This window comes from Podarcis filfolensis (genome assembly GCF_964270895.1).
Source record: "Podarcis filfolensis genome assembly, chromosome: 3".
Classification (NCBI taxonomy): Eukaryota; Metazoa; Chordata; class Lepidosauria; order Squamata; family Lacertidae; genus Podarcis; species Podarcis filfolensis.
The window spans coordinates 91,881,352-91,908,466 of NC_139606.1; the positions used below are offsets into that span (position 1 = coordinate 91,881,352).

Here is a 27,115-nt window from a genome sequence, read left to right on the forward strand (position 1 = left end):
CTCACCCTGGTGCAAAAGACAATAGAATTAAAGAACTCTGAGCCCAGGAAACTTGCTTTGAGTAACAGACTAAAAATCTATTCAGCAGTCTAATTTGGGACACTGGAGTGGGAGGGAGAACATTAATTCTGTTACTGGTATTGTTTAAAGTTTGAGCAGTGAAAAAATGGAGCATTCCTGTGGATCTTCTGCAAATCATGCAGAAATCCACCAAAGTTTAATAAATTATAAATATCTCTGCCCCTTTCATAAGCTCTGGGACAAATAAATAACTTGTTGTCAGATGCTGTGTGGTGGTTGCTTGTGAGTCGTGAGTCAGGAGGCAGGACTCCAGCCTGTCTTTTACAGGTTTTATTGTGCAAACTATTTACAGTGCAGATACACAAGTTTCATGTCCGTGTTAGTGACTTGCAGAATCCGGGAGTGGCCTCTTCTGGCTTTTCCCCAAACATAAGAACTTAGATACCCCAAAACTCCACCTCCCCTCTTTGCGTTTCACCCCTCTGCACAAGCTGAGCGATGGAGGTGGCATGCGTTCCTCCTGGCCAGCCTGGCTAGGTGAGGCGCTGGGGCTCTTAGCAGCATCTTCAAGCCTTTTCCCACCTTGGCTGGCCCCTTCCCTCTCTTCTCCATTGGAGGTGTGGCTTTTCCCCTCGCTGGAAGAGGAACTGCTCCTCAGAAGCGTCAGAGGCTTTCTGTATCCCAAACGCCCCCCTGCCTCCCTCCCCTGTTCCGATGGCAGTCCCCTGACACTTATGGTCATCTTTCTTTCTTTTGTAAAGACTAAAACTATAGTAACTTCTTCCTTTTTCTTCCCTTTGCCAGAATTCTGAAGACATTGTGTCGAAAACTTAGATTGCAGGAACCTTTTGACTTTGCTCATTTGGCTCATTTGACCCCAGGCTACGTCGGTGCCGATCTCATGGCACTGTGCCGTGAAGCCGCAATGTGCACTGTGAATAGAGTTCTCGTTAAGCTGGAGATGGAGCAGCACAAAGTCCTGAGAAGTAACGAGAGGTCATCTGGACAAGACATGGAAAAGGATACTGAAGAGCTTGTAAGAAAGGATATCAAGGAGCCAGATCTTCCCACTTTGGTATGTATTTTCTTTGTATCCTTTCCCTGTATCCTACTATAACTCTTCCATAAGTTTTAATATTTCCCACGTAGTATATGCAAGTATTTCCTTCATTGGGGCAAACTTTGCAAAAGCCTGACAATGGTCTATTAGGATATGCATGTGGTCCTCCATATGTTGCTGAACTACAATTCCCATCAGCCCTAGCCAAAGGCCAAAGGTTAAGGTTGCTGGGAGTTGTCCAACAACATTTGGTGGGCCAAAGGTTTCACAGCCCTGAACTATAACATCACAAAGTAGCAAGCAAATTTTTTAGTTCTCCAGAACTCATTTTTGGACTGGATGTTCAGTAAAATGATGAGGGAAAACCAGATATACTTCCCTGAGTTTGTTGGAACAAGCGTGGGATTAAAATGCAGTAATTATAATAGTTTAAAAAACTCCTTTAACCCTCTCCTTGTAGTGTACAATTTTCAGGGCTGGTGGGATCAGTTGATGATGAATAAACTTTTATTTACTTATTTATTTATTTTATTTACTTATGTAGGAAGAATTTATGAGCCATTTGATTTTTTAAAAAACCTAAGCAGTAATAATAATCAATAATATAAAAATAAAATTATGTACATTTATTTTTAGAAGAATAAAGATGTGTTAAATTGAAGGGCAAGAATTAATAAATGGCAAAACCTAAAAGTACAAAAAGCAGTGCAAATATGTTCAATTAAAGAGATTTTTTCCTTTTTTAGAAAAGAGCCTTGGCTTCTAAGGGTCATGCATAAGCAAAAAAACAAAAACAGAACCATAAACTTTTATTGCGCTAGCCAAAGGCCATGGCATCTTCCAAAGAAGGGGGGAAAAACAGCAGTAGTTATGCATGCAGTAAAACCATGATCAAATCCACCAGAATTCCTTATTATGCAGAATAAAAAGTAATTCTCAAAAGAAATGTGCAGATTAGATCTTGGCGTCTCCTTCATAAGCCAGTAAGACATGAATCTCTGGCATTCTCTTGGAATACATAAACACATTAATGGAATGCAAGACAGTGAATTGCCTACTAAAGTTAATTAGTTTGTGCTTGTCTTGAACTCAATTGTTTCTGCAATATTTCACTACGAAAGGATGCTGTTGAGTAAAAGTAGTCTTTGGCCAGTTTCAAGTATGTTGTAATCAAACTCCTGCCTTCATTGTTATTTATCCATACATGATTAAACTTTAGGGGATTCTCCCTCTAACCTGTTCTTGTATTTCCTGCTACTCCTGATCTTTCTTCTCTAGGATGAATTGCAGAGGCTACTTCAGTTGCTAAAGGAACCAGACCCCCTTGGGGAAGATCAGCTGCAAAAGCTATGCATTGAGTTGAATGATTTCATTGTTGCGCTCTCTTCGGTGCAACCCTCTGCCAAGAGAGAAGGCTTTGTTACAGTCCCCGATGTGACGTGGGCGGATGTGGGCGCCCTGGAGGATATTCGGGAGGAGCTCACCATGGCAATACTGGTAGGGACTGGACGCTGCTACAAAGTCCTGTTAATGCACGCGAGGCTGAAATAGCTTCTGGAGGTTAAGCTGTGCGATTCTGCCAGGGCATTTCTGTGGGGTTTTTTGCTTGAAAGAATATGGAAACGAGCTGCATTCTTGGCCTATCGAGTTTGAGGGAGCAAGAAATGGTGTAGTGGTTTCACTTGGAAACGGAGGCTTATTGACTAAAGTGCGACATTATAATTAGTCGGCAGCTTCCTTTTCCAGTCAAGTCAGAATGTAGTTTGAGGAAACAGTAAGAGGAAGCAGTACATAGAAAGGAGACATTGCAGTTCCAAGTAATTCTTTCTGTCGGACTCCATGATGCTTGGCCAGGCCTAGCTAATGGTCAGAGAGATAGGAGCCATAGTCCTGCAGCAGTTGGAAGGCCACAGGTTCCCCCCTCACTTGTCTGTAGTATAGTCCTCTTGAGGACTGAACTGTTCCTTTTTTAAAAGGAGAAACAAGTGCTATAAAGAGTAACTGCAGTGTGCAGACAGCAGTTACCAGAAATTTGGATGGAGGGAAATACAGACACACCCTGAGTTGGTAATGAATAAAAACAAGCAATTGTAACAAGCTTTGACTGTTACTGTGTCCCCCTAGAGGAACTTTGAAATTGCTACAACTGGCCAGGGAATTTTCCACTCTAAACTGGCCAGGGAAATTTTCCACTACGAAACAAGCTCTGGCCGTGGGATTGACCTTGATCCCTAGATAAAGTGTTATGGCAAACTTGCCTCAGGAAAAATTAGACTGCAGCAGCGAAGAGCATCAGCATCTGGCCCTTCTGCTCCACTAGGGGAAGATTCTGCTCAAGTTGGGCTAAAAGGAATGGCATCTGAAGAGGGTCTAGCTTCAGCATTAGGGAAAATTTATGAATCTTTGGAAAAATTAAGCAAACAAGTTGCTGAAGCAACAACTAAAATTGACCAAAACACTATAAGTATCAATAACTTGGGGCAGAAGGTGAACTCAAATACAGAATCTATTGAGAAACTGCTGCAGGAATCTACTTCGAATTGAAAGACAGCTGAAGAAGCAAAGGAAAAAGCATTGGCTGTAGAGGAAAAGATACCACCGATATGTAGGCAACTCGAGGATCACAGGTCGTTGCTGTCTATGATTGAATTGAAAGAAAAACAGACAAATTTAAGGATCAGGGCTGTACCTGAACTTGAGAAAGATAGTTTGAGTGACTTTCTTACGCAGGAATTTGCAGACTTTTGGAACTTAGACTCAGATAAGCAAGATTTCAAGATAGTAAGTGCTTTTAGACTTGGAAGAGGGGGGAGAAAGAACAGGGTGAGAGACTGATTACCCTCCGAACAAAAGAGGAAAGAGACAAAATATTAAGTCTGCACTTCCAGAAGACTTTGGAAATACATGAATCAAGATTGGAGATATTTAAGGACATCCCGAAATACCTTTTGGATCTTAGATCTAATTACGGAGATCTGGTGGCCCTGTTGAGAGGAAATAGAACTGTTTTCAGGTGGGAATTCCCCCAAGGCCTATCTTTTACCTTCAAAGGGAGAAAGATTAAAATAAGATCAGTGGAAGATAAAGAAATTTTTTTGAGAGAGCACGGAGAAGACCTGCAAAAAGAAGCTGAAGAAGAGCTAAGAGCATTAAAACCAGGAATACAAGACATAGTACCACTACCTTTGGGATTGGACAAGCTAGAGAAAGTGATACCACCGACAGAACAAGAACAACTACTGGGTGCAGTTGGAGGAAAAGTAAAATAAATACACCATGTCTCTGCAATTATTAAGTTGGAATATTCGTGGCTTTAACTCCCCAGAGAAAAGGAAAAAAGTTTTTTATTTATTGAAAAAGGAACAATTGGACTTGATTTGCTTACAGGAAACACACGAGATAAGGCTACACAGGAAAGTATTGATTAATAAAAGATTGGGTCAAGAGTTTATTTCATCGGACAAGGTTAAAAAGAGAGGAGTAGTAGTAATTTATGCAAAAGAGAGCCTATCACCGAAATTTATCTTTAAAGATGACCAAGGAAGATTTGTGGCAATTGAAGTCCAAACACAAGGAGAGAAATTTCTGATAGTAGGAGTATATGCACCAAATGAGGGGAAATCTGAAATTTTTAAGAAGTTGTACGAGACATTGTTGAACTATATGGATTACAACATTATTATGATGGGAGATATGAATGGAGTGGTATCTACAAACATGGATAAGTCACAGAGACAGGTAGTCACTAAAGATGGCAGACTACCAAAAACTTTTTTTGAGATGACTGACAATATGGACTTGATTGACATTTGGAGAACAAAGAATCCCTTGGGTAGAGAGGGAACTTTCTTCTCTGAAGCCAAGATGACATGGACAAGAATTGACCAAATCTGGATAACTAGAGGACTGGCTCCCAAGATTCGAAAAGCGGAAATATGCCCTAAAACTTGCTCCGACCATAATGCTGTGAGAATGGAGATGAAACTAACACCAACTGGTTCCTTTAGATGGAGGATGAATGACGACTTCCGGAGGCGGCGCCAACGGCAATGGCGGTCTCCTTCTGAGCAGGAGGAGAAGCTCCGTAGAAAGTGGGTCTGTTCCGCTACGGCGAAGCGGGGACCCAATTTGAAATCGCAGGCAGAAAGAGCCTGCGAGCGTGGGACCCAGCAGGCACCTTTTGCGCCCCCCGTTTTAGCAAGGGAGCCCCGTAAGGGGTTCCGGTGTGCAGCGGGAGCGGCGCGGTGCTACGGGTCGATTGCTGCGTCTATGGAGCGAAGCCGCGTAGCTGTTGCCGGAGAGCGCTGACCTTTTTCCTGTGAAATTCGGCTCTAAAGAGAACATCCGTGAGTAGGGGAATTTAAGAATTTCGGATTTGAAGAGTAAAAATAAGCGAATTTGGGCTCCGAAGCGGAAAGGTGCAAACAGGAAGTCCGCCTTTCCGTTTTGTAAAAGATCAAAGCAAAGACCTTTTTACGCTAGTACTTCAAAGTGGACTGTAAAATTTTAATTCCAAGCATCAAAAGAAAGAACTCCCCCATTAGAGGAGAGGGGGGAAGCTAAGAAAGTGACTGTATTTCTTCTGGGGATCTTCTGGGAACTTAATAGTTTTTTCTTTCGGACTCCCTGGGAACGGACTGTCAGATTAATGAGGACTGCTACATTTGAGCTCGCATTGACTATGGATACTGTAAATATCTAAGCTCTAACTCTGCAAGGAGACACATTCAGAGTCTCCTTTTAACTGGATACTTAGTTTTAATTAAAGAGGGGACACGGAAAGTTACAAAAAGACTTTGTTATTTGGTTACTGAGGATCCAATGGCGGTTACTGTGTCCCCCTAGAGGACTACTGAAGTCAGTATCTGACTGGGGGAATTTTCCATTACTAACTTTGGGGACTTTCCATTGCAAGGCTTGACTCTGGGAATAGACCTTGACGGAAGATAAGGGGGAATGACTGAACAAAGAGCAACAAGAGCTAAGGTCAAAGTGCAACAGTCCATCTTAGCTTCCCAGCAACGCACAGCATCTGTGCCTGGCCCCCCTGCGACTCAGGAGGAAGACGCAGGGCAATCTGAGTTAAAAGGAATGGCCTCAGAAGGGGAATTTACATCTGTGTTGAACAAAATTTATGAAAAATTGGAAGGCCTAAGTAAGCAGGTCTCAGATCAGTCAGCTGAAATTAAAGGGAACACAGCTAGCATTAACTCAAATACTAAAGCTATAGAAAAACTGTTGGAGGAATCTGCGACTACCAGGAAAATAGCCGAGGAGGCAAAAGAAAAAGCCGAGGAGGCAAAAGAAAAAGCTGTGGCTGTGGAGGGAGAAATTAAACCAATACGTAAACAGATTGGGGGCCACCAGGCCTTATTGTCTATGGTCGAATTGAGAGAGAGGCAGACAAACCTGAGGATCAGAGCGGTGCCAGAACTTGAGAAAGATAATTTGAACGACTATCTTTCACAGGAATTTGAGAAATTTTGGAATTTGGAGCTGGATAAAGATTTTAAGATAGTGAGCGCCTTTAGACTTGGAAGAGGAGGGAGGAAAAACAGGGTGAGAGACTGTTTGGTGACCCTCCGTTCGAAAGAGGAACGGGACAAAATATTGGGTGCTCACTTCCAGAAGACCCTAGAGATTAATGAGTCCAGAGTGGAGATTTTTAAAGATATTCCGAAACATCTTTTGGATTTGAGAGTTAACTACGGAGATTTGGTGGCCTTGCTGAGAAGGAACTCTATTGCTTTCAGATGGGAGTTCCCCCAGGGACTGTCTTTTACATTTAAAGGAAAAAAGTTCAGAATCAGATCAGTGGAAGACAAGGAAAAATTTTGAGAGATTTTGAAGAAGATCTACAAAAGGAAGCGACAGATGTGCTAAAAGCCTTGAGACCAGGAGTAGACACAGCACTACCACCTTTGGAATTCGACAAATCAAAAAAGAAGATACCACCGTAAGAACTTGACGAGCTTCTGGGAGCGACTGGAGGTAACTAAAATAATTACACTATGTCTCTGCAATTATTAAGTTGGAACATTCACGGCTTTAACTCTCCGGAGAAGAGGAGAAAAGTCTTTCATATATTGAAAAAGGAACAATTGGACTTAATTTGTTTGCAGGAAACCCACGTGGTAAGGCTCCACAGAAAAGTTCTCATTAATAAAAGATTGGGTCAAGAATTTATTTCATCGGATAAAGTTAAAAAGAGAGTTGTTATTTATGCTAAAGAGAGCCTATCACCGAAATTTGTTTTTAAAGACGAACAAGGAAGATTTGTCGCAATTGAGATCCAACTACAAGGTGAAAAATATTTGATTGTAGGAGTATATGCACCAAATGAGGGGAAATCTGAATTTTTTAAGAAACTGCATGAGACATTGTTGGACTATATGGACTATAACATCATTTTGATGGGAGATATGAATGGAGTGGTATCTACTAACATGGATAAGTCGCAAAGACAGGTGGTAACTAAAGACGGCAGACTACCAAAAACCTTTTTTGAACTAGTTGACAATATGGACCTTACTGATATTTGGAGAACTAAGAACCCCCTTGGAAGAGAGGGAACATTCTTCTCTGAAGCCAATATGACCTGGACAAGAATTGATCAAATATGGATAACTAGAGGACTGGCACCTAAGACACGAAAAGTGGAAATTTGCCCAAAAACTTGCTCCGACCACAATGCAGTGAAGATGGAGATGAAACTAATGCCAATCGGTTCTTTTAGATGGAGAATGAATGACACCCTGTTCAGAGACCAGGAGGTGACCAAGAAGGCCCAAAAAACTTTGAGAGACTATTTCGAGATAAATTTGAACACTACGGTTGAAAAAAGAACAATCTGGGACGCAGGCAAAGCGGTCATGAGAGGGTTTCTGATCCAACAGAATGCAATAAAGAAGAGAATCCAAAATGAGAAAAAAGATAAAATTTTGGAAAAAATAAAAGAAGGAGAGAAGAGACTAAGAGCGAAACCAAAATCCCAAGAGATTCTGAGAGAAATTAAGTTATATCAAGTACAATATATGAAAATGATAAATCAGGAAGTGGAATGGAAAATTAAGCAGATGAGACAAAAGTCTTTTGAATCGGCCAACAAATGTGGGAAACTGCTAGCATGGCAGATGAAGAAAAGACAGAAATTAAATACTATTACAAATTTGGAGGTAAATGGAAAGATCATACAGAATCCATTGGAAATTAGAAACTGCTTCCAGAGATACTTTAAACAACTCTATACACAAGGGCCACAGAAAGAGGCCGAGTTAGACCAATTCCTGAGGAAAAATGGATTACAAAAAATTTCTCAAGAAAAAAAGATATTGTTGAGTGACAAAATTACAGAACAGGAAGTGGCGGGTGCCATTCAAAATATGCAGTTGGGTAAATCTCCAGGACCAGACGGTTTAACCTCCAAATATTATAGAGTTTTGAAAGATTGGTTAATTCGGCCACTAATGGAGGTGTGCAACGAGATATTAGAGGGGAAAAAAGCGCCGGAGTCGTGGCAGGAAGCTTATATTACACTTATACCGAAAACTGAGTCTGAAAAGACGCAACTTAAGAACTACCGCCCCATATCCCTCCTTAATGTGGATTACAAAATATTTGCTGACATTTTGGCTAATAGGTTAAAAAAAGTACTATTGGAAGAGATCCATAAGGACCAAGCTGGCTTCCTCCCGGGTAGACATTTGTCGGACAATACAAGGAACATAATTAACATTTTGGAGAAGTTGCAAGTGAATATAAATACTAAAGCAGTTTTAATTTTCATAGATGCGGAGAAAGCCTTTGACAACATTTCTTGGAGTTTTATGAAGAAAAATCTTCAGGGGATGGGGGTGGGTCAAGGGTTTGAAAATGGTATAAGTGCAATTTATTCAGAACAAAAGGCTAAATTAATTGTTAATAATGTGGTGACAGAGGGATTTAAGATAGAGAAAGGTACACGACAAGGCTGCCCAATTTCCCCATTGTTGTTCATTTCAGTCCTGGAGGTACTATTGAACATGATTAGAAGGGACCGTCTGATTAAAGGCATTCAGGTCGGAGCTAAGCAATATAAATTGAAAGCATTTGCAGATGACTTAGTTTTAACATTACAGGAGCCAGAATCTAGTTCGAAAAGAGTTTTGGAAGTGATTCAAGAATTTGGGCAGATGGCTGGTTTTAAGTTGAACAAGTCAAAAACTAAAGTTCTTGAGAAAAATTTAACACCGATTGAGAAAGAAAGGTTTCAGAAGGAGACAGGCCTAACAATAGTAAAGAAAGTTAAATATTTGGGGGTTAACATGACTGCTAAGAACTTAAATTTATTTAAAGATAATTATGAGAAATGTTGGTTAGAAGTGAAGAAAGGCTTAGAGATATGGTCAAACCTGAAGCTTTCCTTGTTGGGCAGAATTGCGGCTATAAAGATGAATGTATTGCCAAAGATGTTATTTTTGTTTCAATCTTTGCAAATCTTAGACAAGATGGACTGTTTCAAGAAGTGGCAGAGAGATATCTCTAGATTTGTCTGGCAGGGCAAGAAGCCCAGAATAAAATTTAAAATACTAACTGATGCTAAAGAAAGAGGTGGTTTTGCCCTGCCAGACCTGAAACTTTACTATGAATCGGCCGCATTTTGTTGGCTGAAAGAATGGCTGCTTCTTGAAAACACAGACATTTTGGACTTAGAAGGTTTTAACAATGTTTTTGGGTGGCATGCATATTTGTGGTACGACAAGGTTAAAGCTCATAAAGCATTTAAAAACCATATTGTCAGGAAAGCATTGTTTAACGTCTGGTTAAGATATAAAGACTTATTGGAGAATAAAACCCCAAGGTGGTTGTCACCAATGGAGGCAAAGGCACTGAAAAAGTCCAATATGGAGGCCAAATGGCCGAAATATTGGGAAATATTGGAACAAGAAGGAGATAAATTGAAATTGCAGAGTTTTGAGAAATTAAAAGATAAGGTGCGAGATTGGCTGCACTATTTTCAAATAAGAGAAACCTATAATATGGATAAAAAAATAGGTTTCCAGGTGGAAAAATCAAAATTGGAAACTGAGTTGTTAGAACCCAAAACTAAAATACTTTCAAGAATGTATAACTTGCTGCTAAAATGGAATACGCAGGATGAAACAGTTAAATCTGCTATGATCAAATGGGCACAAGATGTTGGTCATAACATCATGTTTGCTGACTGGGAACAGTTGTGGACCACAGGTATGAAATTTACGGCATGTAATGCCCTAAGAGAGAATATTATGAAAATGATATACAGGTGGTACATGACACCAGGCAAGCTTGCAAAAATCTACCATTTGCCCGACAATAAATGTTGGAAGTGTAAAGAGAATGAAGGAACATTCTTTCACCTTTGGTGGACATGCCCAAAGATTAAGGCTTTCTGGGAGATGATATACAACGAAATGAAAAAAAATATTTAAATATACATTTCTTAAGAAGCCAGAGGCCTTTCTCCTGGGCATGGTGGGCCAACTGGTGCCAAAGAAGGACAGAATTTTCTTTATGTATGCAACAACAGCAGCAAGAATTCTTATCGCAAAATATTGGAAGACACAAGAGCTACCCACCCTGGAAGAGTGGCAGATGAAGGTGATGGACTATATGGAATTGGCGGAAATGACTGGCAGAATCCGAGACCTGGGAGAAGAGTTGGTGGAAGAAGACTGGAAGAAATTCAAAGACTATCTTCAGAAATACTATAAAATTAATGAATGCTAAAACTGTGCTTGGATTGGTAATAAGTGGTAATTAGTGATAAAAGTTAATAAGATTATGCAAAAAAGGTATTGATGATTGGTTGAAAATATTGATATAGAATATGTTATGGTATAAAGCTTAAATATTTGAAAAAGGGTAAGAATTTGCTGAATTAAATATCTAAATGGGAATACAAAAAGGGGGAGGCGTGAGGAGGTCAAGAACATAAGCATATGAATCTGAGGTCATTGGGAAAAATGGATTTGTTTTATTTTTTTTTTCTTTGTTTAAATTTAATTTTTCTTAATTAGTTGTGATTTTTTCTTTGTATTTTTTGTGTTTCTTTTTTCTGTAACTTATGGTTTCTTATTCTGAGAATTTCTATTTTTCTTTTCTGTAAAATTCTAATAAAAATTTATTTTAAAAAAAAAATAGATGGAGGATGAATGACACCTTGTTTAGAGATGCAGAGGTTACTAAGAAGGCCCAAAAAACCTTGAGAGACTATTTCGAGATAAATATGAACATATTTATATGAACATAAATACTATGGAAAAAAGAGTAATCTGGGACGCAAGCAAAGCGGTTATGAGGGGGTTTCTAATTCAACAGAATGCAATAAAGAAGAGAACTCAAAATGAGAAAAAAGATAAAATTTTGGAGAAAATAAAAGAGGGAGAGAGGAAATTGAGAGCGAAACCAAAGTCACAAGAGATTCTGAGAGAAATAAAGTTATACCAAGTTCAATATATGAAAATGATGAACCAGGAAATAGAATGGAAAATCAAACAGATGAGACAAAGGACATTTCAATCGGCTAACAAATGTGGGAAACTGCTAGCTTGGCAAATGAAAAAAAGACAAAAACTTAACACTATTACCAATTTGGAAGTGGAAGGAAAGAATATACAGAATCCAGTGGAAATTAGAAAATGTTTCCAGAGGTATTTTAAACAGTTATATACACAAGGCCCACAGAAAGAAACTGACATAAATCAATTTTTAAAAACAAATGGACTACAAAAAATCTCTCAAGAAAATAAGTTAATGTTGAACTATAAAATAACAGAACAGGAGGTGGAAGGTGCCATCCAGAATATGCAGTTGGGCAAATCTCCAGGGCCGGATGGCCTAGCCTCAAAATATTATAGATCTTTGAAAGATTGGATAATTCAACCACTAAAGGAGGTCTGCAATGAAATTTTGGAGAGGAAAAAAGCTCCAGAGTCGTGGAAGGAAGCCTATATTACACTTATACCGAAAACTGAGTCTGAAAAGACACAACTTAAGAACTACTGCCCCATATCCCTGCTTAATGTGGATTACAAAATTTTCGCAGATATTTTGGCTAAAAGACTAAAAAAAGTATTAGTGGAGGAGATACATAAAGACCAAGCTGGCTTTCTCCCGGGTAGACACTTGTCTGACAACACGAGGAATATAATTAACATTTTGGAGAAGTTGCAAGTGAACATCAACACTAAAGCAGTTTTAATCTTTGTAGATGCGGAGAAAGCCTTTGATAATATTTCTTGGAGTTTCATGAAGAAAAATCTTCAGGGGATGGGGGTTGGTCAAGGGTTTGAAAATGGTATAGGTGCAATTTACTCAGAACAAAAGGCTAAACTAATAGTTAATAACGTGGTGACAGAGGAATTCAAGATAGAGAAAGGGACACGACAAGGCTGCCCAATTTCCCCATTGCTCTTTATTTTGGTTCTGGAGGTTTTGCTAAATATGATTAGAAGGGACCATCTGATCAAAGGTATACAGGTCGGAGCCAAACAGTACAAATTGAAAGCTTTCGCAGATGACCTAGTATTGACACTACAGGAGCCAGAATCTAGTACTAAAAGAGTATTGAATCTGATTCAAGAATTTGGTCAAGTGGCAGGATTTAAGTTGAATAAGTTAAAAACTAAGGTTCTTGAGAAAAATTTAACACCGATTGAGAAAGAGAGGTTTCAGAAGGAGACAGGGTTAACATTGGTTAAGAAAGTTAAATACCTGGGGGTGAACATGACAGCAAAGAACTTAAATTTATTTAAAGACAACTATGAGAAATGTTGGTCAGAAGTGAAAAAGGATCTAGAAATATGGTCAAACCTGAAGCTTTCCTTGCTTGGTCGAATTGCTGTTATAAAGATGAATGTATTGCCAAGAATGTTATTTTTGTTTCAATCTTTGCAAATTTTGGACAAAATGGATTGTTTCAAGAAGTGGCAGAGAGATATTTCTAGATTTATCTGGCAGGGCAAGAAGCCCAGAATAAAATTTAAAATATTAACTGATGTAAAGGAAAGAGGTGGATTTGCCCTGCCAGATCTTAAACTCTATTATGAATCAGCAGCATTTTGCTGGCTGAAAGAATGGCTGCTTCTTGAGAACACAGACATTTTGGATTTAGAAGGTTTTAATAATGTTTTTGGGTGGCATGCATATTTGTGGTATGACAAGGTTAAAGCACACAAAGCATTTAAAAACCATATTGTCAGGAAAGCATTGTTTAATGTCTGGATAAGATACAAAGATTTACTTGAAAATAAAACCCCAAGGTGGCTATCACCGATGGAAGCGAAGGCTCAGAAAAAACTCAATATGGAGGCCAAATGGCCGAAATATTGGGAGATTTTGAAACAAGAAGGTGACAAATTGAAATTGCAGAGTTTTGAGAAATTAAAAGATAAAGTGCGAGACTGGCTTCATTATTATCAAATAAGGGAGGCTTACAATATGGATAAAAAAATTAGCTTCCAGGTGGAAAAATCAAAATTGGAAACAGAACTGTTAGATCCCAAAACTAAGACACTATCAAGAATGTATAACTTGCTGTTGAAATGGAATACGCAGGATGAAACGGTTAAATCTGCGATGATTAAATGGGCACAAGATGTTGGACATGACATAATGTTTGCTGACTGGGAACAGTTGTGGACCACAGGTATGAAATTCACGGCATGTAATGCCTTAAGAGAGAATATTATGAAAATGATATACAGGTGGTACATGACACCAGTCAAGCTTGCAAAAATTTATCATTTGTCTGATAATAAATGTTGGAAATGTAAAGAGAATGAAGGTACATTCTTTCACCTTTGGTGGACATGCCCAAAGATTAAGGCTTTCTGGGAGATGATCTATAATGAAATGAAAAAGGTATTTAAATATACCTTCCTGAAGAAACCAGAGGCCTTTCTCCTGGGCATAGTCGGCCAATTGGTGCCAAAGAAGGATAGAACTTTCTTTATGTATGCTACAACAGCAGCAAGAGTACTCATTGCAAAGTATTGGAAGACACAAGATCTACCCACCCTGGAAGAGTGGCAGATGAAGGTGATGGACTATATGGAACTGGCGGAAATGACTGGCAGAATCCGAGACCAGGGAGAAGAGTTGGTGGAAGAAGATTGGAAGAAATTTAAAGACTATTTGCAGAAACATTGTAAAATTAATGAATGTTAAAATGATGTTGGATTGAAATGAAGCGGCCTTAGCAACAAGGCTAATAAGAATATGTAAAAATGGATTGATAACGGATGAAAATATAAAGTTATAATATGTTGAGATATAGAATTAAGATAAAAATAAAGAGGGTAAGGATTTGCTGAATTAACCATGTGAACGGGAATACAAAAAAGGGAGGTGTAAGGAGGTCGGGGAAATAAGCAAATGAAACTTAAGATATGAAAAGATTGATTTGTTTTTAATTATTTTCCATTTAATTTTTCTGTATTTTGCATTTTTTCCCATGTATTTTTGTACTTTTTGTATTTTTATTTTTTCTTCTTTTTTATTCTGTAACTTTTCTTTTTGTAAAACTTTAATAAATATCTTATAAAAAAATGAATAAAAACAAACAAGTCCTTTTTTAATTTAAGCTTGAGACGTGTAGGTGTAACACTGGCTCCCTATATCCCATGGTTTACAAATTGGGCGCCAGGCTCAGGAGTAATAATAATAATAACTCATTATTTATACCCCACCCATCTGGCTGGGTTTCCCCAGCCACTCTGGGCGGCTTCCAAAAAAACACTAAAATACAATACCCTATTAAATATTAAAAGCTTCCCTAAACAGGGCTGCCTTCAGATGTCTTCTAAAAGTTTGGTAGTTATTTTTCTCTTTGACATCTGGTGGGAGGGCATTCCACAGGGCAGGTGCCACTACCGAGAAGGCCCTCTGCCTGGTTCCCTGTAAATTGGCTTCTCGCAGCGAGGGAACCGCCAGAAGGCCCTCGGTGCTGGACCTCAGTGTCCGGGCAGAACGATGCAGGTGGAGACGCTCCTTCAGGTATAGTGGACCGAGGCTGTTTAGGGCTTTAAAGGTCAGCACCAACACTTTGAACTGTGCTTGGAAACGTACTGGGAGCCGGTGTAGGTCTTTCAAGACCGGTGTTATATGGTCCCGGCAGCCACTCCCAGTCACCAGTCTAGCTGCCGCATTCTGGATTAGTTGTAGTTTCCGGGTCACCTTCAAAGGTAGCCCCACATAGAGCGCAGGCCTCGGTCGATACTGCTTCTTATCAGTTGTCACTATGCTTGAGAAGACAGCAAGTGCTGTGAACACAAGTTATCTTTAAGCTCTTTTGGACAACTTTAGCAGGTCGTTTCTTTTTTCATGTAGGGCAGGAGTGGAGAATCTTTTTGGCCCAGCAGGCCAGATCTTTCTCTCCCACACCCATGGGCTAGCTTTGACAGCTGGGCAGAACCATCTACCTGCCAATCATCTGAGGTCATAATGTGGGGGAAAATAGTGACCAAGCAGGATAGAACCCCTGGACAATCAGCTAATGAGCTGCGGGGGGATCGGGTCAATCATACTTTCTGCCATATCGAACCTGCCCATCAGCTGACATCACCTGCCCATTGAGGTGATATCACCTTATTGTCAGGTGGGCGTGGCTTCAGAAAATTGGAACTCTGGTGGACCAGGATTGGTCCGAGGTTCCCCAGCCCTGATGTCCTGTTGAGACTTTTCAGAATCTTTCATCTGTACCAAAGGTGTGTCTCCCTCGGGAGGTTGTGGACTCTCCTTCCTTGGAGGGTTTTAAGCAGAGGTTGGATGGCCGTCTGTCATGGTTGCTTCAGCTGAGATTCCTGCATTGCAGGGAGTTGGACTAGATGACCCTTGCGGTCCCTTCCAATTCTTTGATTCTATAAATAGCTGGCACTTCCATTTTCACCTACCAACAACTCTTGTTACAGGCACCCGTGCGGAATCCTGAGCAATTCAGAGCCCTTGGCCTCTCGGCTCCAGCTGGTGTGCTGCTTGCTGGCCCTCCTGGTTGCGGCAAAACGCTACTTGCTAAGGTAACGTTGATATAATCATAGTAACAGCTCGTACTAAGGGATATGGAATCACATTAAATGGGTGTCTCACATCTGGAGCTCCACTGTGTGTCTTGCGTCCGAACCAGCTTGGGCCTCTTGAGTATGCTTTGGACTTGTGGGTCTCTCCTGAAGATCATTTTGCACTTGTTTCTGTGCTGCAGGTGTAAAGCAACCAGGCATTGCTACGAAGTAGTTGTGTGAAGTACTCCTACAAGATGCACTGGTGGCCACTAATTTATGTGACTTGGAAAGGGTATTGCCAGGCTTCAGGGACTTGGCGTCCTCCTACCCTTTGGCAGTAGATAAGCAGAACAAAGCGAGAGGAGTGTCTTACCAGTTAGACATTTTAATGATCATAGCGAGAGAACAAATAATCCATCTCTAGGAATGAAGGTGTTCACCCAATTAAGGATTCCACCCACTTCCCCCCTTGTCACTTCTGTGTCTTGCAACCTGATCTCGCAGCCACTGTGCGTTCTGTGCTGCCGCCTTATCTGCTCTCCTTGATCTTGGACTGAGCAGATGGATGCTTTCCAGCAAAAGGGAGTCTGTTAACTCTCTCTCTCCCAGTTCTTCTCCTAGCTGTTCACCACCCAGTTCTTCCCAACTTCGGTCTTCTGAACTATGTCCCTCTGCAAGCCACTATTCCAAATCTATACTGTCCTCCTCCTGGGAAGATTCAGGATCCTGAGCAGGGGGAGGCTCCCTCCATTCCTCCTCAGTGCAGCCCTGACATGTATTGAGTAAATTCATGGAGAATAGGGGTCTCAGAGGATATTGGTCCTGATGGTTAGAAGGGAAACCCCCATTCTTCCCATTTCCCCCTCATTCGCATACAGTGATGTGACCTGGTTTTCTTCAACCTGGTGTCCTCTAGATGTTTTGGACTGCAGCATAGCCAAGTAGCAAGGGATGGCACTTGGTTGTACCAGGTCACACCATTTTTAACCAGCTCGGTCTGCAGAGCTTTCGGTCATGTAAGTGGTTTGCTGCGCCTCTTTCTGAATTGTGTTACTCATTTTCTTTGTAGGGAGATGATAGTTCAGGGAAAGGACTCTGGCTCCATGACAAGAGTACATGCTTGTATGGAGAAGATCCCAGGTTCAGCCCCTTACATTCCCCTCCTATAGGGCTGGGGTAGATTCCTGGAAGCCACTGCCATCATTGTTAATAACACTGAGCTAGATGGACAAATGTTCTGATTCTGTATAAGGGAGCACCCTGTATTCCTGGGTTATATTTTTGTGTGTTTTTAATGTTTGGTGTATTGTTAGATGCCTGAAGGGTCTTCATGGATGCAAAGTGAGGGCAAAATATGTTGATAAAATTAGTATATGCATCTCTTTATTTCCTTGCCTCTTCCCCAGGCTGTGGCAAATGAGTCTGGACTGAATTTCATATCCGTGAAAGGCCCTGAACTGTTGAATATGGTAAGTTCTGTTTGTTGTGCTCAGTTGTCACTGATTTGGGGTTTGCAGGGAACGTGAAATGTTTTGATTCTCAGCCTAATTGACTTTACCAAATTCATACTATTAGGATGCGTTTTTACAGTGGTCTGTTAGAGCTGCTGGCCTGCAAGTGAAATGACAAGTTGAATTTGGTAGTTTAATTCTAGCCTAATTCTATGCACCTCTAATGGTTTAGGGTGGGAGGATGCTTTCTGCATGCACTCTGGTTACAGAGGGCTTGCTTGAAGCTCACAAAAGTTAAAATCTTAAGCGTCCTTCCCCAGCCTTGTGTTTCAGATGTTTTGAACTGCAACTTCCATCAGCTGTAGCTGGCATGGCTAAGATGACTGAAGCTGAGGGAAATTACAGCTCAAAATATCTAGAGGGCACCTGGTTGGAGAATACTGATCTTGAGGGTAAAGCAATATCTGAACAGGTCCTTTTGACAAGCCTGTTCAAATGATTGGGCATATGATACTTATCTTAAAGATCTTAAAGTGATTTCCCCTCCTTCCTCTGTCCTTTTCCAGTATGTGGGGGAAAGCGAACGTGCTGTACGTCAGGTTTTCCAGCGTGCAAGGAATTCGGCGCCTTGTGTCATATTCTTTGACGAAGTTGATGCTTTGTGTCCCCGGAGATCAGACCGTGAGGTGAGCCTAAAAACACTTCCACCAATAGCTTAGATCCACTGGAGGACTGGGGGAATATGTAAATAGGTGTCTTTTGTCAGATTCATTTGCTTTCACAATAATCCTATGAACTGGCTGTTATTCCTAGAAAAGAAATTAAGTAACCTGCTCAAAGCGCCATAATTACTTTCTGGCAAAGTCGAGGCCTCAGGCCACATCACCTAAACCTAAACCAACCTGCACACTGATTCATTTATCCCCTGCTTTAAAGTTGTTAAATTTTTAAATAGCAGCAACTTCCTTTATTTTCTCCTTGCCGAAGTAACATCCCAATGCAAATCCTATGGGAACCAAAGTTCCGGCCCAGTGGTCTTGCACAAGATGCAAAATATTCACCATAGTTAGTGACTGGAAGGCCTAAAAGTGTGATCCCGACCTGAGGACCTCAACCAAAGACGCTCTTGTTTATAAGACTTGCCAGGTTCTCTGTCACATTGCGACTCTTTGCACCTGGAAGACAGCAGACCTCCAGGACAACCCTTAACCTCTGCAAACTGCTGCCCTTGTGCCCCTCAGTCAGGAGTCATCTACCACCACCCCATCTCTTTTTCTCTGGGAAGTGGCGGGAATCATTCCATACATGGTACCTTCCACAGCCATCTCGGTGTATTCTGAGGTCTGCAACTGCTTAGCACATTCAATCTCAAAGCAGGCTAACTTTAACCCACTGGTTTTGAAGCTCTGTTGTGTAAACTAACCATAGTTACTGTAAACCAGATAAAAACAGCAATCTGCATTTAAGAGAAACAAAAAGGCTCATTTGTGAGGGGATGGGCTAGCAATTCATTAGTTTACCTGGACAAACAAGAGCTTAAACTAGTGCTTAGTATTTTTTACTCCATCTTTCACTTGAAACAGCTCCCAGAACGTGTTACAGGTACCAGTAATAATATTAACAAGGCTATGGAAATGCTGGATGACCCTAGAACGTGGATGGTGGACTGCATCCTTAGAACCTCCCCACTTCCAAGTTTGACAGAAGGGTGGGGCCACCCCTTTATGACACCGTGACTATCTCAGTTCCTCTCAGTTGGTCAGCAGTGTGAGTCAGCTAAGATGCGCTGTCAGCATCAATCAGTTTCTTCTTAACATCTTTTTGTCATCTTTTCAATTCACTGCATAGTCGGGTGCCAGTGTCCGTGTAGTGAACCAGTTGCTAACAGAGATGGATGGCCTGGAATCTCGTCGTCAGGTTTTCATCATGGCAGCCACCAACAGGCCAGGTAAGAATGGTTAAAACAGTTGTAGCTCCACCTTAGGAGCCTTGTGTGGGTGTCTGTTCTGCCACGTGTACACGTGTCTGAAATCAGCAGCTTAAGTACGGCATATGTTAATTGGGTTGTTGTTTTTATTTTGATTATATATATTATATATATATATATTGTGATTTTTATGTTGATCTTGTTCTGTGAGCTGCTCTGAGACCTCCATGTATAGGGCAGTATATAGATTCAATAAATAAGAATAAGAATAAATAAGAATAATGTATGTGGTTTATACACACAATCACAGGGAAATTGTGTGTGTAAAGCAGCAGTTATTTTAGGGATTTGAGAAGCAACACACTGTGTGCATTTGAATTTTGGTGCCTCTGCTTAAGAAGCTGGGATCTGAGCTATGGTCAACAGCTTTGGAACAAAGCCAGCAGCTTAATATTGTGACTTGTTCCGAAACCATTAACCATAGTTTCCTAGCGTGGATGAAATGTGAAACCATAGTTAATGGGATGTTTCCTGGGTTGTTTGCTGGCTCACATAAAAAGACTGCATCTGCAGCCAGGAGGAAGGACTGGAGATTGCTTGACGTACCCATGGCCTCTCAGGTTGCTGGTCTACCTGATGAGCTCTCTGAGGTGAGGTGTCTCTAGGGAAGCTGTCCTAGGTTGTCGTCTCGAACCCAGATAATAGTCTGAGGGCGGGACTTCCGGGTTAGCGCGAACGGCTAATGGCGGATTCCCTCCGAGCTCCGGAGGGAATCGGCTCTACAGGAGTTGGGTCTTGCCGCTGCGGCGACGTGGGGACCCTTAGAAATCACAGGCGCGGAAGCCTGTGAACCTGGTGACTCGGCGGGCACCATTTGCGCCCCCCCGACCTGCGAAGGAGCCTTTTTAAAGGCTTCGGAACGGGGGACGGGGTGAGCGGCGCGGTGCTGAGAGTCGACTGCTTCTCCTGTGGAGTGAAGCCGCGAGCCATGGTCGGAGGGCGCTGACTTTCCCTGTGAACAATCGGACTCTAAAAGTAACAACCCGTGAGTAGTACGGAAATTGGACTTTTTAAGGAAATTTTCTTTGGAATTTGGCACGATCGAGGAAGGTGTAAACAGGAAGTCCGCCTCCCTGCCTTGTAAAAAATCAAAAGCAAGGACTAGTTAACTAAGGTCGAGAGAATTTCTTCTTCTTTAGTGGACAAAAGATATTAATTTCACGATTTGGCGATACAAGTATAAGTAATTGTACTGGAGGATAAGAGCTAATTTCGAGAGTTGAAGTGCCACCCCCCCCCCCGGACCCGGGAGTGATCCGTGAGAGAGCCTGCTGAGGAGATATAGAGGAGTTTGACAGCTGTCAAAATTAGCTGTCAAAAAGGAAAAAAAGAACTTTGTTTCTGCTGTCTCTGCTGGATATATTTGTTGCAATTTGGTTATATTTCATTGAAAATAAGTAAGAACTGATACAAATTAACTTGACTTTTGGATTCTAACTGGAAAGAATACTAAGTTACCAAAATCCCTCTAGAGGGGGATTTGGGACACTACAAGAATGGCTGGAAGAGGGAAAATTCAGGCAGGGCTGGACAGAGTATTGGTTCTCCTGGGAAAGTTACAAGGCCAAATTGATGTTTTGTCTACAAATGTAACAATTCTGAACTTAACAGTAAATAACATTACGGAATTTGATAAGGACTTGACTCAGGAAGCCCATGCAGCTGGACAAAAAGAGAACTCTGAGAATTTTGAAAGTGCGGAGAAAGAGACATATGTTGTTTCTGAGGAGAAGGAAGGAGGAGCTGTAATTTTGCAAATGACAAAGGAGAGCCAGAGGCCTGATATCATGCTCACAAAGGAAAATAAGAAATCAAACCAGAGGCCTGACAGGATGATTACAAGGGAAAATAAGTATTGGATGATGAAATTCTGGTTTGAATTGGCGACTGAAGAGTGGAGAGATCTCCTTATGTGGAGACCTGAAGACCTATGGATTACAAATCTGACTAAAGTGGAAGCTGGAGTTTTTGTGACAATTGGACTTTTGGACTCTGCTTTTAAGTATGGAGGTCTGGCTGGAAGAAATATGGACCTTATTGGGACAGAGCACCTCCGAGATCTGGAGTTTAATATTAAGGACTATCAAAAAAAAAACCGGCAGAGAGGAACTGAGAGAGAATTAAGAGCCTTGGACGTGAGATCTCCAGGCTGATAGAAGATTAAGACTGATGGACATCTGTTGGGGATCGAAACCGGAAAAGGGGGTGGTGGGGTTTGAGAATCCAAAGGGTGTACAATTATGATCTGTTTTATTTTTATTTTTTGTTGGGTTATTAATATGAAAATTGGGAAATTCGTGGAATGGAATTTGGGTCGACTTTAGAAAAAGGTTTGTGTATTGAGGTACAAATATTGATGTCTATAAGTCAAAATTTGTTTTTATAAAAAAAATGAATTAAATATAAAAAGGTTATAAATTGGGGATAGGAGCTTGTTGAATTAACAATTTGAACTGGAATGCAAGAAGGGGAGGTGAGGAGAAGTCAGGGAAATATGGTACTGAAAATATGGAATTGTAAATTTCATGTGTTTTTTAATTTTTTCTTTTTTGTTTCTTTCATTTTTTTGATTTTTTTTGTATTGAATGTGAAAACTTTAATAAATATTTCTTAAAAAAAAAAATTAGTCTGAGGGCAAGCTGATTTTATCTTTTCCCTCCTCTTCGATAGTCTGCACCGTTTCTTGCTGGTTCATTTGCTGAACAGAGGCAAGTTTTCTCAAAAGCCTGATGGTCTTTTCCAGTTGACCCTGCTTTGCCAGAGAGGTGCAGGTCGTCTTCTTATTCCACGAAGAACCATAAAAATGAAGTCAGCTCAAAGCAGAAATTCAATGATCTGACTAAATATAAAGAAAGTAATTTCATAGCTTATGCAGGTTTAACCTGGCAGCAGTGGCAAGGGAGCAACTCAGTGGCTATACCTACAGCCTGTCTGCTGTGATTAACTCATGTGACCCAGTCAAGAAACCAGGCTGTTGAAGGTCACAATATTCCCTAATATAAAATCTACCCTTTCCTCTTTTTGTTGGTGCAGAACAACCATTCCTAAATGGAATTAAATCAATTAAAATCCTCATGGGCATGAAAGGTGAAGGTAGGGGAGCAAACAAGTCCAAGGTTCACCATGAGTCTTATACCCTGGAGGGAATTGTTTCCTGTTACAACAGAACCAGGCCACTGTGTTTATGCCATATTAATCTTTACCAAGCTATGAGAGGACTCCTTTCAACATCTAGGATGGCGGAAATGAGTGGTCAGCCACCTGTGTCCTTCTTTTGACTTCAGGATGCTGAGTCATCAGATGTCTGCTACTAATCTAGAGTCCTTTTTTTTAGAGTTAACTGTGCCAGCTACCTAAAATAAACACACCACTTGCTTCTGGGTTATCAACATAATATGTGCATAAACCCATAATTTCGCAGTAAAGAAGAGCTATGTAGTTGTGGTAAACGATGGCATTCCTTCTTTCTGGAGAGAAGGCACTTTGAGAAATGTAGTTTTCTGTTCTCAAAAGCTTCCTGTGGTCTGCCTTCTGGGTGTGTCTTCCTTGTGTGCTTCCAATTTTGAACCTAGAGTCTAAATAGGATTTTATCATTTCTCCATCAGATATTCTAGATCCAGCTATTTTGCGCCCAGGAAGACTGGATAAAACACTCTACATCGGTTTGCCACCACCTTTGGATCGCCTTGCCATTCTAAAGACTATTACTAAAGTAAGTGTGTGTGTGTGTTTAAAACAATGTCCTTGAAAGTTGCATGAAACAAAGTAATTTTCCCTAGAGCTTCACCGTACTCAGAATAGTTAAACCTAAACTGAATGCATAAGAATAGCATTGTTCAACTGCTAAAAAAAGAAATAAATCTTTTAAGCTCCTTAGTCTAATTTCCAATATCTACTGCTCCTTAATCAATGATGCATAATCTGGTACAAGATTATGACATTCTTCATCTCATAACGTAGAGATGGGGAACCTATGACTCTCCAGATACTGATGAACCACAGTTCCCATTTATCCCTGACTATTGCCCTTGTTGGCTTAGGCTGATAGGAGTTTGAATCCAACAACGTCTGGAGGATCACAGGTTCCCAAGAGATGCATTGCAAAAGCAGCACCATATCTCCCCCCTCCCCCCCGCCAATACATTTCATACCACTTTGGAACAAATTTGGTTTCTAAACCTCCATTGATGCTTCTCAGCTGGTTGGATTCCCTCCTGCTGCCTCCTGTTCCTCAGCCCTTCATGGCTAACCAGCTCACATCTAATCAGGACACACTTGTGGCAAACCATATTTGGTATGCCACCTGGCGAAGGGACCAGTGCCCTCTTTGCTTTCCTTTTTTTTTAAAGGCGTGCTTATGCTAGGAGGTAGTACTGTGAGCCCAGATAGGCAACCATCAAGGTAACTTTGGAAATGATATAAATAATAAAAAATTCTCTATCGTAAACTTTTGCAAAATAGAGCTTCTCTCCCTTTTTCCTTTTTTTACACACACAGTTCCGTTTGATGTTATATTCCATATCTATAATCCAATTTCTTCCATCCTCACTTGTTCAAATATGAGTTAACATTAAGAGGAGGGTTGCTGAAACATAAATGTAGAGAAGAAAACTTTAAATAAAGAAACCGTAGGCTCCCCTCCCCATCCTATCTTTTGCATCGAATGAAGTCTTCTCTCAAGTTCAAACTAAGACCTTGCAGTTGGCTTGCTCCACGGTTTGTGATCTTATCTCTTCTAGCGTGTGCCTGTACTTTAGTCCAATTAAGATCTAGTTAACAGGAAAACCTCTGCTTCTTAATGGCGGCATTGGAGGGTTTTCGCCAGGAGAAGTGCTTTTACGCACAGCGCCTCCCTGCCCCCTGCATTCTATGCCAGAGCAAGAGCCAGATACAGAGATGAACTGCAAGTGAAGCCCACCACCCCACTTTGTCCCTGGGGGGACAATTTGCAAGGATAATTGCCCTCAAATCATCCTTGTTTTTCCTTTGCCAACGATCTTCTGCTGTCATGGGGGCTGCCTCCATTAAGGCAGAGTGGAACCAGAAGCCCTGAACAACTTGTACTTTAAGGACCACCTTTGTCCTTCTTTTCCAGCATGTTCACTGAGATTATCCAGAAAAGCAGTGCCCAGCATTAAAGAGGCCTAACTGGCTTCAGCTAGAAGAGGATTTTGTATTGCTAGTCCCATGCTGTTGATGACTCGTTCAGCAGTCACATCCTTGCTTTCAGGTGTCTTCTACAGGCCCATGCAGTTACCGTATTTTTCGCCCCATAGGACGCACTGGCCCATAAGGCGCACCTAGTTTTTTGGGGGGGAAATAAAGGGGGGGAAATTATTTCCCCCGCAGGCCCGGGGCTGGGGCGGGGGAAGCCCGAGCTTCCCCCGACCCCAGCCCCCAAAACAGGCAGCTCTCTGCAAGCGGTGGGAGCCCAGCGCCGGGCTCCCACCGCTTGCAGAGAGCTGCGGGAAGCTCGAAGCCTGGGCGCGCTGAGCTCAGCGCGCCCAGGCTTCGGCATTCAGGCAACTCTCCGCAAGCCGTAGGAGCCCAGCACCGGGCTCCCACCGCTTGCGGAGAGCTGCGCAAAGCCTGGAGAGCGAGAGGGGTCAGTGCGCACCGACCCCTCTCGCTCTCCAGGCTTCAGCGAAAGCCTGCATTCGCCCCATAGGATGCACACACATTTTCCCTTCATTTTTGGAGGGGGAAAGGTGCGTCCTATAGGGCGAAAAATACGGTATTTGAAATGTTCTGGATTAGACGGTCCTTTTAATTATTATTTTTTGTGCTGTTTTTAATCATATTAATGGTTTTTATATTGCTGTACACCACCCTGATATTTTATGAGGGGGCAGTAGGCAAATCCTTTTATAGATAATTATGTAGAAAAGTTATGCATGTTGACATGGAAGGATGCGCCTCCTGCTGGGAAACATCATCCCAGTTTTCCCCCACAAACTTCCGCTGAAGGATTTAGCCCTGTTTAGCTCTGAAACTCTTTCAGCCTAACCTGCTTTACAAGGTTGCTGGGTAGATAAAATTGGTGGTGGAAAGATGGGGTTAAAAGATGATGAAATAACTCCTGGGAAAAATGGCAGTATAGCGCTGTCAGGTATAAATGGCACACCTTGCCCTTGTTGCTAAAACTTGGAGAGAGGTGAAGAACATCACCATTTGAAATTTATTTAAATTCAATTAGCTATTGTGAAATGAAATGTTTGATCTGCAGTCTTGCATCACATGCTGATGTGTAAGAATGCGAGGCTAAAGGACTCCAGTAAATACTGTCTTTTGGAGTACTTTCAAGTACAGTCATACCTCAGGTTGAATACACTTTGAATTGAGCGCATTTGAGTTGCGCTCCGCAGCAACTGGGAAGTAACGGAGCACGTTACTTCCGGGTTTCGCCACATGCGCATACGCTCAAAAAGACGTCACGTGCATACACAGAAGAGGCAAAAAGTGACGTGCGTGTGTGCAGACGTGCCATCACTAGTTATGTTTGCTTCTAGTTGCGAACGGGGCTCCGGAACGGATCCCGTTCATATCTAGAGGTACCACTGTAGTAAATTGTGGATTAAAAAGGTAAAGGTAAAGGACCCCTGACAGTTAAGTCGAGTCACGAACGACTCATCTCGCTTTACTGGCCGAGGGAGCTGACGTTTGTCCGCAGACAGTTTTTCCGGGTCACGTGGCCAGTATGACTAAGCCGCTTCTGGCGAACCAGAGCAGCGCAGAGAAACACCGTTTACCTTCCCACCGGAGCGGTACCTATTTATCTACTTGCACTTTGACGTGCTTTTGAACTGCTAGGTTGGCAGGAGCAGGGACCGAGCAACGGGAGCTCACCCCGTCGCGGGGATTCGAACCGCTGACCTTCCACATGGTTCTGCTCTCAATTTTATCCTCATAATAACCCTGAGAGACTGAATTCAGTGGATTTCACAGCTACTAATGGTTAAGCTTGAGTTTTCATGGCATGTCCAAATAGAGCAAATTACTTCATCTGGCCATATTATCTCAACAGTTTGTGATCTTGACTCCTTTGATCACGTCTTCTGTGGAAACTTGAAGAAAACAAATATCTGATGCAATTTGTACTTGTGTGTAGGAACATTATGTGTTGTGCTAGCAACCCTATTAATTGCTTTTCTGTTCAAAATGCTCTCAAGTCGTAAGTGAAAAATGATTAAACACCACTTTGCAAGTAACTGAATTTGTTTAAACACAATGTGCACATATTTGTCGCTTTCAGAGCTGACACAATGAGTGTGTTTTGTGCGTTCTGTATCTGAGTACAGAATGGTGTTTTTTAAAGCAGGTTTTGGTTCTAGGACTGAGCCAACTTTGGCCTAGAGCCAAACTTAGACTGGTAGAGATTAATGAAATGTTTTCTTGGAAAAAAGTGAAGGGATTGGGTTAATGAATGTGGGCGCTGCTCTTTAGCTCAGGTTGTGTTAAGGAAATTAGCAAAACTGCATACAAAGCTGTGCAAGATTGGAAGAAGACAATGCTTGTCTTTCTGTAAATGGAATAAAGCGTGTTTTGGCTTGTTCCTACATATCTAAATGCAGGCTTGAAA

The 27,115-nt window shown here is 41.4% G+C and overlaps 1 protein-coding gene across 1 annotated transcript in view; it reads left to right on the forward strand.

The window, feature by feature from the left end:
- Window positions 1-27,115, forward strand: part of NVL (nuclear VCP like) — a 105,489-nt gene that overhangs the window by 71,324 nt on the left and 7,050 nt on the right. Inside the window, exons 14-20 of the mRNA XM_083605067.1 lie at window positions 826-1,096; window positions 2,360-2,578; window positions 16,012-16,116; window positions 17,505-17,567; window positions 18,116-18,235; window positions 19,398-19,497; window positions 23,142-23,248. Coding sequence (XP_083461193.1) covers window positions 826-1,096; window positions 2,360-2,578; window positions 16,012-16,116; window positions 17,505-17,567; window positions 18,116-18,235; window positions 19,398-19,497; window positions 23,142-23,248 — 985 coding nt within the window. The remainder of the gene's footprint in view (window positions 1-825; window positions 1,097-2,359; window positions 2,579-16,011; window positions 16,117-17,504; window positions 17,568-18,115; window positions 18,236-19,397; window positions 19,498-23,141; window positions 23,249-27,115) is intronic.